The sequence below is a fragment of the Dermacentor albipictus genome, chromosome 1 (genome assembly GCF_038994185.2).
Source record: "Dermacentor albipictus isolate Rhodes 1998 colony chromosome 1, USDA_Dalb.pri_finalv2, whole genome shotgun sequence".
NCBI lineage: Eukaryota > Metazoa > Arthropoda > Arachnida > Ixodida > Ixodidae > Dermacentor > Dermacentor albipictus.
In genome coordinates this window covers 420,143,084-420,157,616 of record NC_091821.1, presented here as the reverse complement: position 1 = coordinate 420,157,616, position 14,533 = coordinate 420,143,084, and the positions used below count along the sequence as shown (strand labels likewise).

At 45.8% G+C, this 14,533-nt stretch overlaps 1 protein-coding gene across 1 annotated transcript in view; it reads left to right on the top strand.

Annotated features, from left to right (window-relative positions):
• The window catches only part of LOC135900391 (uncharacterized), a 33,073-nt gene extending 21,402 nt beyond the window's left edge, over nt 1–11,671 (top strand). Inside the window, exons 2-3 of the mRNA XM_065429881.2 lie at nt 6,286–6,608; nt 9,775–11,671. Coding sequence (XP_065285953.1) covers nt 6,286–6,608; nt 9,775–10,197 — 746 coding nt within the window. The 3' untranslated portion in view covers nt 10,198–11,671. The remainder of the gene's footprint in view (nt 1–6,285; nt 6,609–9,774) is intronic.
• The last annotated feature ends 2,862 nt before the right edge of the window (nt 11,672–14,533 follow it).

The window sequence follows — 14,533 nt, the reverse complement described above, 5'->3', positions numbered from 1 at the left end:
TATAAGCGATCGGTGTCTTGTAGAATCGTATTAGAGAAACAAATGAAGAACAACGAGGAACGAAGGATATGCACGCCGTGACAAGCCAAAGTCGTCAAGGCAGGGTAACTCGAGAGCACATATAGCGAACAGCTATAGCTCCGACCATCGGGTACACTGTTTCCATTTTTTGTTGGACAAATCTGGTCACTTAACTCTAGCCAATCACTGTTTTTGGACGTAATTTGTCCTGTAATAATGTCAAAGCTGTAAAGCGCTTGTTGATGAGATGCTGAACAGCGACAACCGGCAAATAGGAATGGCGTGACAAACGTTTGCAGAATGTACACTCTTTGTTAAAAGTATATGTGCGGGTTACGTTGCCTTCTACCGCAAGGCTGACTACGGGCTGTTCCAAGGGAGTTCCTGCGGTATGCCGTCATTTTCAACGCCTGGGACATGAAAAGCACACTCGTGCTCGCCATTGTAAGGTATCGAGTGCCACGAGCGCCACGGGAACCGCACCAGACAGCCGAACGACATATATCGGCAAGGGATATTTGTGACAACTTTGTGCGTAGCTTTTATGCGCTTCATTTTCATTCTTAGAGGTTTGGGGTTGTCAACATCCTTAGCAGCACCGCCAGCACGTATACCGACGGCATGGAACTGAACGCTCATTGTGTAACAAAGGCGTGTGGTCCTCAGTGCAGGTCGGGTATACACACGGCCCAGCTGGCTTAAATCCTAAAATGAAACACTGCCTCGAAAGAATGAAGCGAAGTGCATGATTCGACGCAACCGTTTAATCCCGACTATGCGTACACCATAATAACCACTAAAGTTGCCGTTGACAGTGGTTGGATTCTACTGCGCAAAGAATGAGCCACAATATCTACTGTGTCCTATTAGCAGAAAGTGTACACGGGTAGTGTGACTAATACGGGGCTCAAAGCCGGCTGCTTCGTTTTGATGCTCTGGACATCTTCCTCTCTCCAAACTTACAAGCGACCATACTATAACTCAATGTCTGACATAGTTAGCCAATTAAGTAGCGCAAATGCGCGATCTTTCACAGCACCATGATTAATGAAAGACCCACAAACTTGCGTTCTTGCGAAGCAACTGTGTGTATGCCATATCACACCACGCTGTTGTGCACCAACTGGTCTGATCGGAATGCTTAGTGAACGTCAAGCTTACTTTATATAATCCTTCCACTAATAATAATAATATTTGGGGTTTTACGTGCCAAAACCACTTTCTGATTATGAGGCACGCCGTAGTGGAGGACTCCGGAAATTTTGACCACCTGGGGTTCTTTAACGTGCACCTAAATCTAAGCACACGGGTGTTTTCGCATTTCGCCCCCATCGAAATGCGGCCGCCGTAGCCGGGATTCGATCCCGCGACCTCGTGCTCAGCAGCCCAACACCATAGCCACTGAGCAACCACGGCGGGTAATCCTTCCACTAGGTACTGACAAACGCCGATGGTTTTCCGTTGTCCTCATCCAAGGATGTTTTTGAGAAGTGATTTTAAATGCGTTTGTGTGCCTACCCATCGATGAAACCCGTCTGTCACGTAAGGCAAATAACTATAAAGAGATGATGTATAAAAACAGAATAAATTCGAAAGGAAAAACGTTGGTGGTGGTGTTGAGTTGTGTAGATGCCGCTTCATACTGGCCACATACCCATGAATACCGTCGTGTAATTAACACGTTCTCCCATTTAACGTGTTAATTACATGGTGATTTATTGTAAAATATTCATTTGGAGGTTATATTGAAGTTCGTGTTCACGACTGGACGAAGCACACGCAGAGCGAGCCCAGGTGGCGCGTGCGGTAAAAATTGCCCCCCGAGGTTTTCGCTCTCATCTCGTGCAGCACCGACGTGTGACGCCCAGTAACGCCGCTGCATGGCGTTCCTCATCGCTCCAGCGTTGTGACATGCCTGGCATCTGCCCTCTGCGCAGCAGCCGTTGTCTTGCCTGCTGCATCACACAGTGTCGCCTCCGCATGCGAAGAGCCCAAGCGCACGCTAAACTTCTCTATCGCCTTCACCACTCTGTTGAGGAAGATACGAAAATTTTTTAGGAGGATACGAAAATTTTTTTATGCAGCCCTAGCCTTCGAACATAAAGTAGAATTGGTAATACCGATGAATGATTGATCGAATAAATGTATCCCGCAAAACGATTAATCTTCATCGATGTCCGCCTTTCACTTAATCGACTTAATCGATTAGACCTGTTCGATTTCGATAGTTTAAAAATTTTGAAATCGTGCTGAAATGGCGGCGCACGAGCAGTGACTGCGCGGCTGTGGTAGAGCGACTGTCGACTGTTTTTCTGCGTCCCGTAGTGATGCCGAGCCGTCATCTGCCCAGAGGTCGATTTATACACCTCTGGCCAACTTGAAGCCCTTGGGCTCAGCGAGAGCAGAAGGAAATGAGCTTGTCTGCACTAGATATTATCAAGTGGCGATTGGAAGATTGGTGGAAGAAAAGCAAGCAAACGACAAACAACGAAGGCGTACAAGAACAAAGTTCCCAATAGAAGTTTCGTGGTAGAAATTTATCACATGTTTCTTTTTTCTTTCTTTTTGTAAATATACGCAGAACATTAGGCAATATAATAACAAGATCTTGGTGGCGCAACCCACCGCCCCGTTCCAAAGGCGACACTCATAGCAATCATCCATCTATCCGCGGCAACGGTAGCCACCGTGGTGGAAAAAAAGGAGAACCAGAAAGCTCGCCTTCGTGCATGACGTTCGTCGCCAGCCTTTCTCTCTCTCTCTCTTCTTCTTCTTTCTTCTTTCTCTCTCACCTATCGCATCCCATTGCCCCTCCCCCAGTACAGGGTAGCCAACCGGAGATAATCTCTGGTTAACCTCCCTGTCTTTCCTTTGCCTTTCTCTCTCTCTCTCTATCTTTACAGGAGAACATTACGGTTACATAAGCTGCAGTTGCCGGAAAGTGTGAGAAGCAGTCAGGGATATTTTAATGCAATCGGCGTCCCACTCTCAAAGGCTAAACTTGAGCATCCTCTAAATTTTTTGACATAGCGATAGAGTTGTGCCGGTTCGAGCAAATCTATAGCATCCGAGCACCTATTCTCGCATGGTCATTCAAAGAAGGCATCGGTTTCATCCAAACATCCCAGCCAATTGACATTCCTTCCTTCTGTAGAAAAGAGCATGTGGTTTAATATCCTGAACCAGTAAATTTCCTTTCCCTTACGTATATTGCAATTTCTTGCATATTTCAGTTGGACTTCACCATTCACTTCTGCCATATTTCTTATTGTTTAACTGTACAGTACAGAGACTCATTGGTGCCGTGTATCATATTTAATTTAGACTGTTTTATTTTATAACATATAGTGTTTGTTTGTCCAAAAGCCACTAGTGCCAACTATATTTAGTCTTTAACAAGTAAAGGTTATACTTTATCAAACGTTTATACACTTGTGGTTCAAACTTGGTTCCACCTCTCAGAATATAAAATAGGGTCCTAGAAAAGTAAGAAACTGTGCTTCTACCTTTTTTAGAAGTGCGGCAACAATTTCGATTAATCAGTAAATCTTTGAAAAACCCTGCATAGAAAGCAATTAGTCAAATAAAGGCTAAAGTGATGAATTATTATACGTTAGTCGAATAAAAAACTTAATCGACCATCCCTAACAGGAACCCTACATTCACGAAAAACCACACGGCGGCGATGGCCGCACATCTGCCCCGTGTAATCGGAGAGGCTTACCGTTACCGTACTATCCCCAAGTCATCAATAACCGCCTGGAGATTGCCCAGCGACCATTCAACGCCGAATGTAAATTTATTGCAGGACGCCTAGAGATCGGCCAAACCTGCAAAGTGCGCACCTCTGCGTATCGAATTAGGAATACTTGGGGAGAGTTTTCGCACAACTTCTCTTCCTTATCTATTGTCCCTGCGAGGGCGTCCATCAGGTACGAATAGAAAAGGTGATGTTCTCATGTAAACAGCGGCGAGAAGAAACTGACGCGTTCGTCTACGGACATACACTTTGTCGGCAGAATACGTTTGTCCTTGTCCCGAAATAGAATACGGCACCACCCGCCTTGTCTCGACAGTCGCGCTCCCTAATGAGCTAACGAGAATGGGTACACGCATTCCGAAGAGTATACGCCTCAGGTTTCGTGTATGAGCGAGAAAAATAGCAGGAACCGAGGGATTGACAGCGTGTTGTTTTAATCGAGAGTTCTACGGAAGCCCGTCTTGTCGGGATGAAACATTACATCGAAAGACGTACACCAAGGAAATAAAGTTTAGCGTGTCTAAAATTCTTTTGGACATGCGAAAACCTACTTAAACAGGCACTTACACCGTTTTTGCCCCCTTGTGAACAAGGCTTCCGTATGGAAGCCGGAACGTCTTGTTTTTTGTAAACGTTTTACTTGGTCGGTGTACGTCTTTATTTGAACTGTGTTAGTTACAAGCGGTAAACAAATAACAGATTGAACACGTTGTTCCCCACTCACTCTCATAATCGTGAGTGGCTTCGGCTAAACAGGGCTGGATCCAAAGTACACAGAGACAATTACACAAGAAAGTCGTCGACTGGACAGCCGCCGCTGTAGCTCGGTAGGTATGCTGCGCAGTGCGCGTAAAGCGGTAGATGTTGATTCGGCTCCCACCTGCAGCAAGTGTGTATTTTGGTCCACTTTGATTTTAAATTTTCTCGCTATTCATTTCAGTTACAGTAACGTTCAATTCCCCCTACAATTTCCTTGGCTTCGTTGTCCACTGGTTTCATAAGGTTTGGTATATGCGAGCTGAATCAGCAACTGGCACTCGCAAGTGAAACTTCAATCTCGGTGCTTGAAAACGTAGCGAATATTAGAGCCACTGGTATTCCTTTTAGCCGTAATTAGCAGCCATTGACCATGCCATTACGAAACTTAACAAACATGCCATTAATAAACCACACCGTACAGGTCATGTTCCGTCTACTCCATGTTCGTTTCGAGGGTCTCTTACGACAATCTAGTGTAAGGCTGACCAGAACGGACTACAAGACGCTTAAGACATGCCCTACCACGACGGACCTTCCGCCGTTATGCTCGCCTCAAAAATCAATACTACGATTCCTAGACCACGGATAATGGCCAAAACGTACAAACTCGTACAGCAGTCGAGCACCTTCCCAGTCAAATTCAGTTTTTTTTTTTTAATGGAACCCAATTGGTTCCAAATGGACATCATTGGAAGTCCAAGTGGTACCACTTGGACAGCACTGGAGCTTTATATGTCAATTGCTCCCAAATGGGCCCAACTGGAAGTCACTGTATGAGTTATCTCGTAAAACAGCAAAATAATTGATAAAGATGACAGCGTAATTATAATGTGAGTCTTCAAATAAAAGATCTTTGTATTTTGGTGTGGCCAATGCAGAGAAATAGTCGGCCTTCTCTGAAGTAAAATCTGCCTTGAAAATTTCCTAATATAATATTAACTACTGGCGCCATTTGGTCAATCAAATTTTGCCTACATATATAGCACCTAGCTTGTGTCTCTTAATGAAGGGGTGAATGGAGGATATTCAATTCAAGAGAATTACCGCAGTGTGTGCGTGCATGAGTAAGCTTTCCTAAAGTAATTTCAAGTATATACGCAGCATACCAAGATTACGACCATCTAGAGTGTTTTTTTTCGTATTAGTTCCAACGAGTAAAATTGAGACACCAATTGGTCCGATTCGAAATCCCAATTGTTCTTCTGGTTTTTCTTTTGCTGGGTGGTACGAGGCTCAAAGCCGACGAACGCTTCGCAATGGATATCCACCTCGTTAGAAGCGACCTTATTGATGACCGATGATTTTGTTGTAGATTATAAGGTGTATTCAATTATGAAGTGGAGAATGTGATGGAATACTGTCTGGTCGGGATGTATCACGGCGAAATCCAGCACGGAGGCCAAGCAAATAAAAAATTATGTAAACACTTGATATTTCGGCACCAACGCCTGCCTTGTTATAAATCAGTATTGTTCTTGTACACCTTGCTTAGGTCAGACGAAGCGGAGCGCACTTGCCGAATTTTTCTTATTCCCTATTTTCGTGAGTCAGCGCTCTCATGGTACTAGGAATGCGTTGAGTACTATCTCCCTCCACCGACCAACCTCCCCAACACCCCTCACACACACACTGTATACTGCCCCACTTGTAAGCCGCACTAAAGCCCTCAGGGCCCATGCAGGGTGTAGCGGCGGCATAAAAAAACAACCATGTGCCCTATTTCGACGTATCTTCCTTCTTCGCAGGTCAGGTGGTGGCCACGTGCGCCTGCGTGCGCCAGCATGAGTCGCTCTTCTTCGTGGGCATGTACGCGGTGCGAAAGCACCTACAGGGGCGAGGCATCGGCATCCACATCTGGCGCGCCATGTCCAAGCGCCTGGGCGACTGCAACGCTGGCCTCAACGCCGTGCCCAAGCACCTCAGCACGTACCGGGACCGCGCGGGCTTCGGCCACCTCGACACGTGGAACACGCTCGTCTACAGCGGCACCACCGTCAACACCGACACGCTGGCGCGGCCCACCAAGGAGTTGCGCGCTGTGCCCGTGAGCGCCAGCCTTTTGCCCCAGGTACATGTCCTATAAGCAACGCTAGCTCATCGTAGCTGCTGCACCTGTCCTTGTTTTTCTCCATTCCTCCAGCACGAAAGCATTATTGTATTATGCGGAAGCTGCCTTTCATTCGTTGTATGGGCGAACAGAGAGAGCCTCTCATCCATCACTGTTTCTTCCTTCGATATATTTTGCTGCGATGCTGTTGCCTATCTCGTCGTACGAGCGCGTATTGAAGGCGCAGAGAAATGGAACGCAGAAATCTATTTTTAACACGAAGCATTCTTTGTCCCATTTTCATGACACATTGCGGTAGGTAGGTGAGTACTTGTCTAGTCTCGCTTTAATAAAAAGAAAGTGTGACGATGTGGGATTCGAACCTCCGCTGTCAAGCACAGTAGCCGGGTGCTCTAACGATTAGACCACGATCGCATATTTTTCCTCTTTCTATATGTAACGAAACATACATTTGCAACTATAACGTAAACAATTCATCCACCAGCCTTTGTAAGGCTAGTTGCGTTTATTTATGAACTTTCAACTGTGTAAGGACATCCAATATATGAAACTCTTCGTCTTCAGCTCCTTGGTGTTGAGCACATGTGTGAGTTTTGTGACATTCTCAACAAAAAGTGCATTAACTGATCGTGCATGGGGTCAGCGTTTTGGATATTCATAAGTCACCTAGAAGAACTTTCTGCGGGCCTAGTTGGTATATACTTGACAAAATTTTCAAGTGACCTCCATATGCTATAATGGTTAGGAAGCATAAACACATCATGACGGGCACTATACTTTGAACACGTACAAATCTTATGCCATGCGCACCTGCTGGAAGATCTTTCTGCAGTGTCTGTTGAAGGACATCCCTATAGAAGACAGCATGCCAACAGTCAAGGAAAACATGTTATATTGTTTCTTGTTTCCTGCATAAAAGGCAATTTACTATATACGCCACAAACATATCTCGTCATTCAAGCCACATTTTTACTGGGAGTGTGTCTGCGCGAAGTTTAAAGAAAAACGTTTTGACCTTTGCAGGCACAAACATGTTTTTGGCACGTTTCAGAACGTCGTTTCCTAATTTTGACTGATAAATCGATCTATATAGAGGGACCGGAAAGACTGGCTCGGCCAGACCCCTTAAGAAGCGCTTCCTGGGCACTTCACTTAAGCACTCAATAGAAAACTTGCGGTTGAGAAACCTATAGGAGGATATAACCTCACATAGGTAATGGGAGAAACTACGCGGGTGGTTTTCTATTGTGAAAACTACAAATTCTAGTATGGCTCCGGTCAGCAATACTTGAATGTATGTACGGATAAAAAGCACCTTGCTGATTTCTTAAGAACAAGGACCTGCTGGTCCTCTGCTTGAGAACAACGGACTTAATCCCAGCCCCTTTACCGCACCTTATGGTAAAGATTAGTCCGCGATACCCTTGCCTAGGATTCCAAGGCCACGATCATTTCTTGTCTTTATTACATTAGGCCACGATCACACGCATGCTTCTCTCATCTCAAAACCAGCCAGCTCTCTGAAACACATATATCATGAAACGCTATGCTTTGAAAAACTCGGTGGGTGCACCCCGTGCCACGTTGTCGCCTTCATTCCTTGTGACAGGTCACACTCTAAGGCGTAGTGTTAGACTGCACTATCTGCGGGACCAGGCCGCCTTACCCCAGTACATTCCTCGTAGCAGCTTACACTACGTACGAACTGCGTGGCGTTGTACAGGCTTCATGATGGCCCAAGTTAATCTTTAACATTTCTTCGCCTAAGCGCAAATTTCATCGTCGTTTTAACCTACACCACACGAAATAGCATTATATATACACGCACGATTGTACAACACCTAGTCGCTCATGGCGTCGCAATCCGTGCTTCTCCCGCTTATACGCTTGCCCGCCACGTATACGTAGAACCCAACAATCGCCATGTCGTAGGTTCGCGTCGCATGGTCGGCGTAGAAATCATGTCGTTGCCGTCATACGGTTGTATAAAACTTGGTTGTCGTCATGCTGCTTTAGTCACACACACCTACTCTCGTGACCCACAAACACAACTATTCAAATTACTGGAACATGTTCGTACATTTGGTGTCGTTTTGCGGAACCCCAAACAATCCTTGATAGCCAGGTATCTGCAAAACGCTTCGCATAGCATAGATTTCCACAGTGCTTAGGATCTGCACACTTTTGTTCTCTTTTGTTTTCTGTGTTTTGTTCACTACGATATCTGCCACCTCGTACGTACGCTTGTTGGAAGCCAATCATTGGTCAGGCATGTGAGTAAATAGTTCCGCTTTAGCAGATGCTAAGATGTGGAATTTGTACAAAGGGCTTCCGTTCGGCTTGATAAAATAGACTTACGATAATTGAAATTTTCTTGGACCCCATGTGTATTCGCATCATACGAAAATTCGAATTCCAGAGAACAGTCATGTGGGTTCCAGTCCAAAAACCCAATATGGTAAAAGATTATTCCCGAGCCCTCCACAACGCGGCGTCCTTCGCAGCATACCTGTTTCCTCAATGCGTTAAAGCACACAAGCGAATCAAATCGAAGACAGAATGCTGAAGAAAAAATAAGCGTGTGACCGTTCATTATTTGTTTCTTAAGCATAAATTTGCCCTTGACTCCAGAATATATTTATCCCCTCCGTACTCTGGACATACATGACATCGTCGAGCCCATTTTCTAAATCAGTGTTTTGCTAAAACTAACGTTTTTCAGTTTCCATTTCTTTCCACGCATAATATCTTAGTGGAACCGTCAAGCTCAGCCTTGTAGATTAGAGTCCTCTTGACTGTGTCATGTACACTGCATTAGCGTAGTGCTTACAATTGCGTTTTGTACTCATTATCTTTACTTTTTATTGCGCGTGCCTGTCCAGCTTGGATGGCAATGCGGTACGCAGTGTGTATTAGATAAATAAATGAAATAAAATCGAATAAATAATCAATGCGAAGAATTGTTTATCACGCATCAACGCATTCTGAGACTTCTAAACACGGTGCAATCGAAGGTCGGATTGAAGGATCCTACCTTCAATCCCGTAATTATTCCAGTTGATCAAGGAATTAGAGTACCGTCTAATTACCGGGAGTCTACTGTACCCATGTAACTCGGCGCGCACTGGCCTCCCGTATGTACGGGCGTCTTCTCCCGCCGTCGCAGGTGATCGCCTACGACGCCCTGGTGCACTGCTACAACCGCGAGAAGGCGGTCACCTACACCGTGTACGACACGGACGGCTTCGCTCGCGCCGTGGTCCGGCGGCGGCCCGACGGCAGCGAGGTCGTGTGCGGCTTCGGCAAGATCGGCACCAACATCCTGGGCGGCGCCATGATGGGGCCCATGTACGCCGAGGACCGCCAGGTGGCCGACGTGCTGCTGCGCGCGCTGGTGGACGGGAACCCGCTGACCCGCGTCAGCCTCACCATGATGGTGGTCGACTGCAACCCGGACGGCGTCGCCTTGGCCGAGGAGCTCGGCCTCGAGTCGGGCATGCGCGTGCCCCGGTGCTACCGCAAGGCCATCGTGCCGGCCCGCTTCGAGCATATATTCGCGCAGCACGACCTCAACTTCTCGGCCTTCTAAGACGGAAGCCGCGCGTTCCGTATGCACGTCGTTCGGCTAGGGCGGCGAGTTACGCAACGACGTTGAGTCCGGTGTATACAACGTCTTCGGGGGCAGATTGCCTCTCGGCGTCCTCGCCGCTCTGTCAGCGCGCGGGAGGTCTGAACATGACTTGGGCACCGTAAAACATGTATGTCGCACCCTCGCGGAGCTGGCGGAGAATGGGCAAAGCGAACACGCATTCGAGGTATTCGACAGGAAGCGATCAAGAGCTAATTCGTGTCGACCCCTGTTCTAAAATTTCGGTGACTGCATGAAAAGTCAGCGCATAGCTCGAGTTTTGCGCAAATGGCTGTCCACTGCAGTTTTGTGTTGGGCGAGTGCGGGCATGAAGCATGTGCAAATAAATCATGCCGCTTCGCTTGAAGACATAACTGCCCCAGCCACGTAAATTATGACAGGTAATGGTATTAGATCACCGCGTTTCCCTTTGTCTCACCGACATTTTTTTTTCTTAAATTCCCGCTGCAGGAGTTGTCTGTTGCCTGCACAGAATAGAGCGATGCATTGAGGTAGGGGAGTACGAAAGTTCTACATTATTATAATTCACAAGTGCGACATTGCCGGGAGCTTTTAATACAGTTGTAGCTGTGTCAAATCAGAATGTGGGCTTGCCGCCACCTGGTACGAGAACGCGAGCCATTGCACGCCGTACCCATTACGTGAAAGTGACTCCTTTTTCGGCAATAACTGTCAGACAAGGCACAGAAAAGTTGGAATTCACCAGTTCATTGTTGATTTCCTCCCGTAATAGACAGCGCTATGTTCGGGTGCTGCTTACAAGCAAGAAGATGCCGTGCTAAGGGACCTGTGTAAGATCTAGTCAGCCGTTCATACGCGGTGTCGTCTAATAGGCGCCAAAATGAAAAGAAACAAAAGTAATTCATACTTACTATGTCCTCCCCCTGCTTCCCCCCTAAAAAAGTTAGATGTTATTCGAGCAGGTTTAATTGTGCAGGTTTAATTCTGCCTTATATGTAAGCGTAAATCTCTAGGAGGATTCAACGCTTAGTGATAACTGCATGCCACTGTTGTTAGCTGACGACATATAACAACATCTGCTGTATATAAGGCAGAAAGCCGGGCTAATTTGCTTGAATAATATGACATACGTTTTAACAGCGTTAAATAATTGGACACACAGCAAGATGAGGACAGAACTTCTTCAGTGCACTTCTAGCTATGTGTCTGTGTTCATAATATGTCAGAAGACGTTTGTGGCATCTTGGAGCAGACTTATGAATTTCTAGAGTCAAGACAGTGATCACGTGGCATGGTGCCCGAGTGGCAAGTCTGTAGAAGCTCTAGATATAGAGCCGGATCCTTCACTTTTCTTTTACCGACATATTCGCATCTTTTTAACTCAACGCTGCTCGCTTGTACGTGCTGTCTTTGTCGCCTCAAAACATGACTCGTAGCAGCGAGGGGGATTGGCCACACTGTATTGATTGAGAAGTAAACCCAAAGAAATGCCGAAAGGGGTAAAGACAAACATTCCACATGAAGCATTAGGCAACTAAATGATCACGAAAACTTTTTGAGGGCCAATGCATAAAGTTAGGAGAAAAAATTAAAATATAATAAAGCGTCCCACGCTCGTTACCCTAGCAGCGTAACCTTCCAGACACTTGAATGAGCTTGTGCAGAGCAGTAATCATCAACCCATGGCGTGTTCATAATTGACAGGCACCAAAGGACAAAATGTATGGTGCTGTGAGTAATCTGGTTTCGTTCCGATAACGTCACTTCTTTCTCCACACTCGGCTGCTTTTGACGCTGACCTTTTCACAACTCTCTAGCTGACAGCTTCAATTTTTTTTCGTTGCCTACTCCTTCATTTCTTGCCTCGAAATCTGATTGCCTATTCTGGATAATTGGTCAAGAATGGTTATGTACCTAGGGTTGCATGCCCAGTTGAAGATAGCACAAGTTGTCTGTTCGGGCACGTGCCCAAGGACACATGCCCAGTTCCACGTATCCAGTGGCCCAAGTTGTCTATTCGCACACAAACCCAGCGGCATGGTTACTCGATACCTCAAGCTTGAATGAAAGAGGTTAGATACGCATGGACAAAAAGGGAAGTGCATGAAGCTCCCAAAATGAAAAAGGCAAACAGTCCAAGAAGTATGATGACGTTTTGATGACGCGTTTCTTGTGTTCCTTGTCAACATGGCCTTAAGCACGGTTCATATGACAGTTGAAAGTGCTTAACACGTCACAATCTATACGCGAGTCCCGACAGTCGAGCATTCTGCAAAGGCATTTTTCGCGAGCACTTGAAACATTGCACGTTTACATTAGCAGCAGTAGGCGCGTCAAGGATGACGATGTAACTGCGTCCAAATGCTGGTTCACGCACGATTCATGCATGTTGCATTATGTTGATTAAGGTGCTATAGCAGCAGTTATTAGAGTTTACAACACGTCTGCGAACAACCCTCTGTAAGAATGTAAGAAGAGAAAGCCTTGAACTAAGCACTGTTAAACGATTTTCCTATATGGAAGAACGTGAATTATTCTGTTTGTTTGTTTGTTTGTTTGTTTGTTTGTTTGCTTGTTTGTTTGTTTGTTTGTTTGTTTGTTTGTTTGTTTGTTTGTTTGTTTACATAATTAGTACAAGTCACCCCGAGTGAATGCGGAGGAAATAATGTTACTTCATCTGTTTACAAAGCGGTAACGGCCATTCATTGTCTTTTTCGGTGCCAAGGACTTCTGTGGGACTTGCATCTCTCGTTGCAAATACGCGCAACCTCTGATTAAAATATTTGAGCCTTCCGCTAACGAAAGAGACTTGAAAAACATCTAGGTCATCTTCGCCTAAATATATTGAAGTGACGACGTCAGTGTGTCCTTTAAGAGAAAGTGAGTCAGATATAGAACGGCGACGCGTAAGGAACGAGGGTGCGTTGCGAAGCACAGATTGCGCGTACGTGTTTTGTGTCTCATCTTGGCGTTGTTAACGTAGTTCACAATGCTGTTAACGTATTGCACCAACTCGCCCAGCTTCCAGTAAGGGAAAACGTCTAATCAGCATCAGATGCCGTGTTGATCACTGCTGGCTATTGGGCAATGCCACATGGGAACAGTTATCAAAGACTATGCGAAGCACCCTGGGCCGACTATAGTCCACACGGCACTTTACCTACGTAAGTCTAAAGCGGACCAAACGGAGACGCCGGCACAACATTCCTGTCCCGGTTATCTCCTTTCACTGCGCTCGCTCGGCCCCACCAAAGCACTTTCCCCTTCTGCGCACTCTTCGCCTCTAGTCAGCCGGTTAGATAAGGAAAACCTGTCGCTGCAGGCAAGACTATTCGCTTTGAAACCAGTCACCTTATCTAAACGAGGAGAGCGCTTGATTGGATTGTTGAAACAACCTTGCGGGACATTGCCTGTAATTGCGTTGGCGGTGATGTAACTTTGACGTAATGAGGTTGGAATAAAGTAAGAATAAATTAAGTTTACGTTATTGCGTCCGTAAATTGTGTTGATATAAAGAATGTTGCCAAGCTGGTGTTTGAGCAGCTCCATATCATAGCCATATATGGAGCTGCTCATAAATTAGCTGCTCATATCATAAATTTAGTACAAATAAATCGTTTGTTTCGCCTCACAGCAAAACCAAAAATTTTGCTCGATGTCTGGTACCTTCATCATGTTACAGAAACAAATTTTGTTCTAGCTGCTGTGAGCTGCCTCATTTTATATCTTCTTTTTTAGATTCAGATGCTTTATTCTTCTTGAAATATACTAAGAAGGCTACAGAAGCTAAATGTATAGCAATATCTCATATACGTCGTTAATCCCACCCGTTATTAAAGCGCACGTAATATTGAACCATCTAGAACAGGAAAAATGCGTCTCGATGTTTGAGGCAATAATCGGTGCAGATAAGTGCGTTTCCGTTTCGTGCTCCCGTTTCTACGGCGCGTTCGGAAATCATGGCGAAGTGAACCATCTGCTAGCGACAGACACTCGCTTTTTTTCAAACTCGGAAGCCACACAAATGTGCCAACAAGGACACTATCGATAAATTAATAAAGCACAGCAACGCTCGAAGACCTATGAGCTGCTCACAGGAATAACCCACTGCACCTGTCTCATCTAGACTAAATTTCAGGGCATCTACTCGCCCTCAAAACCTGCGTTATCGGAACTTTATTCCCTGCTATCAGAATGAGAACTCGGTGTAGGAAGCTGCCCTTCAACGCTGGCGTTGAACCACTGCACACAGGGCGCGAAGAAAAAAAAAAGGGGGGGGGGGGAGTGACTTGCACGCTAAGTGCTTGCAGAAAAA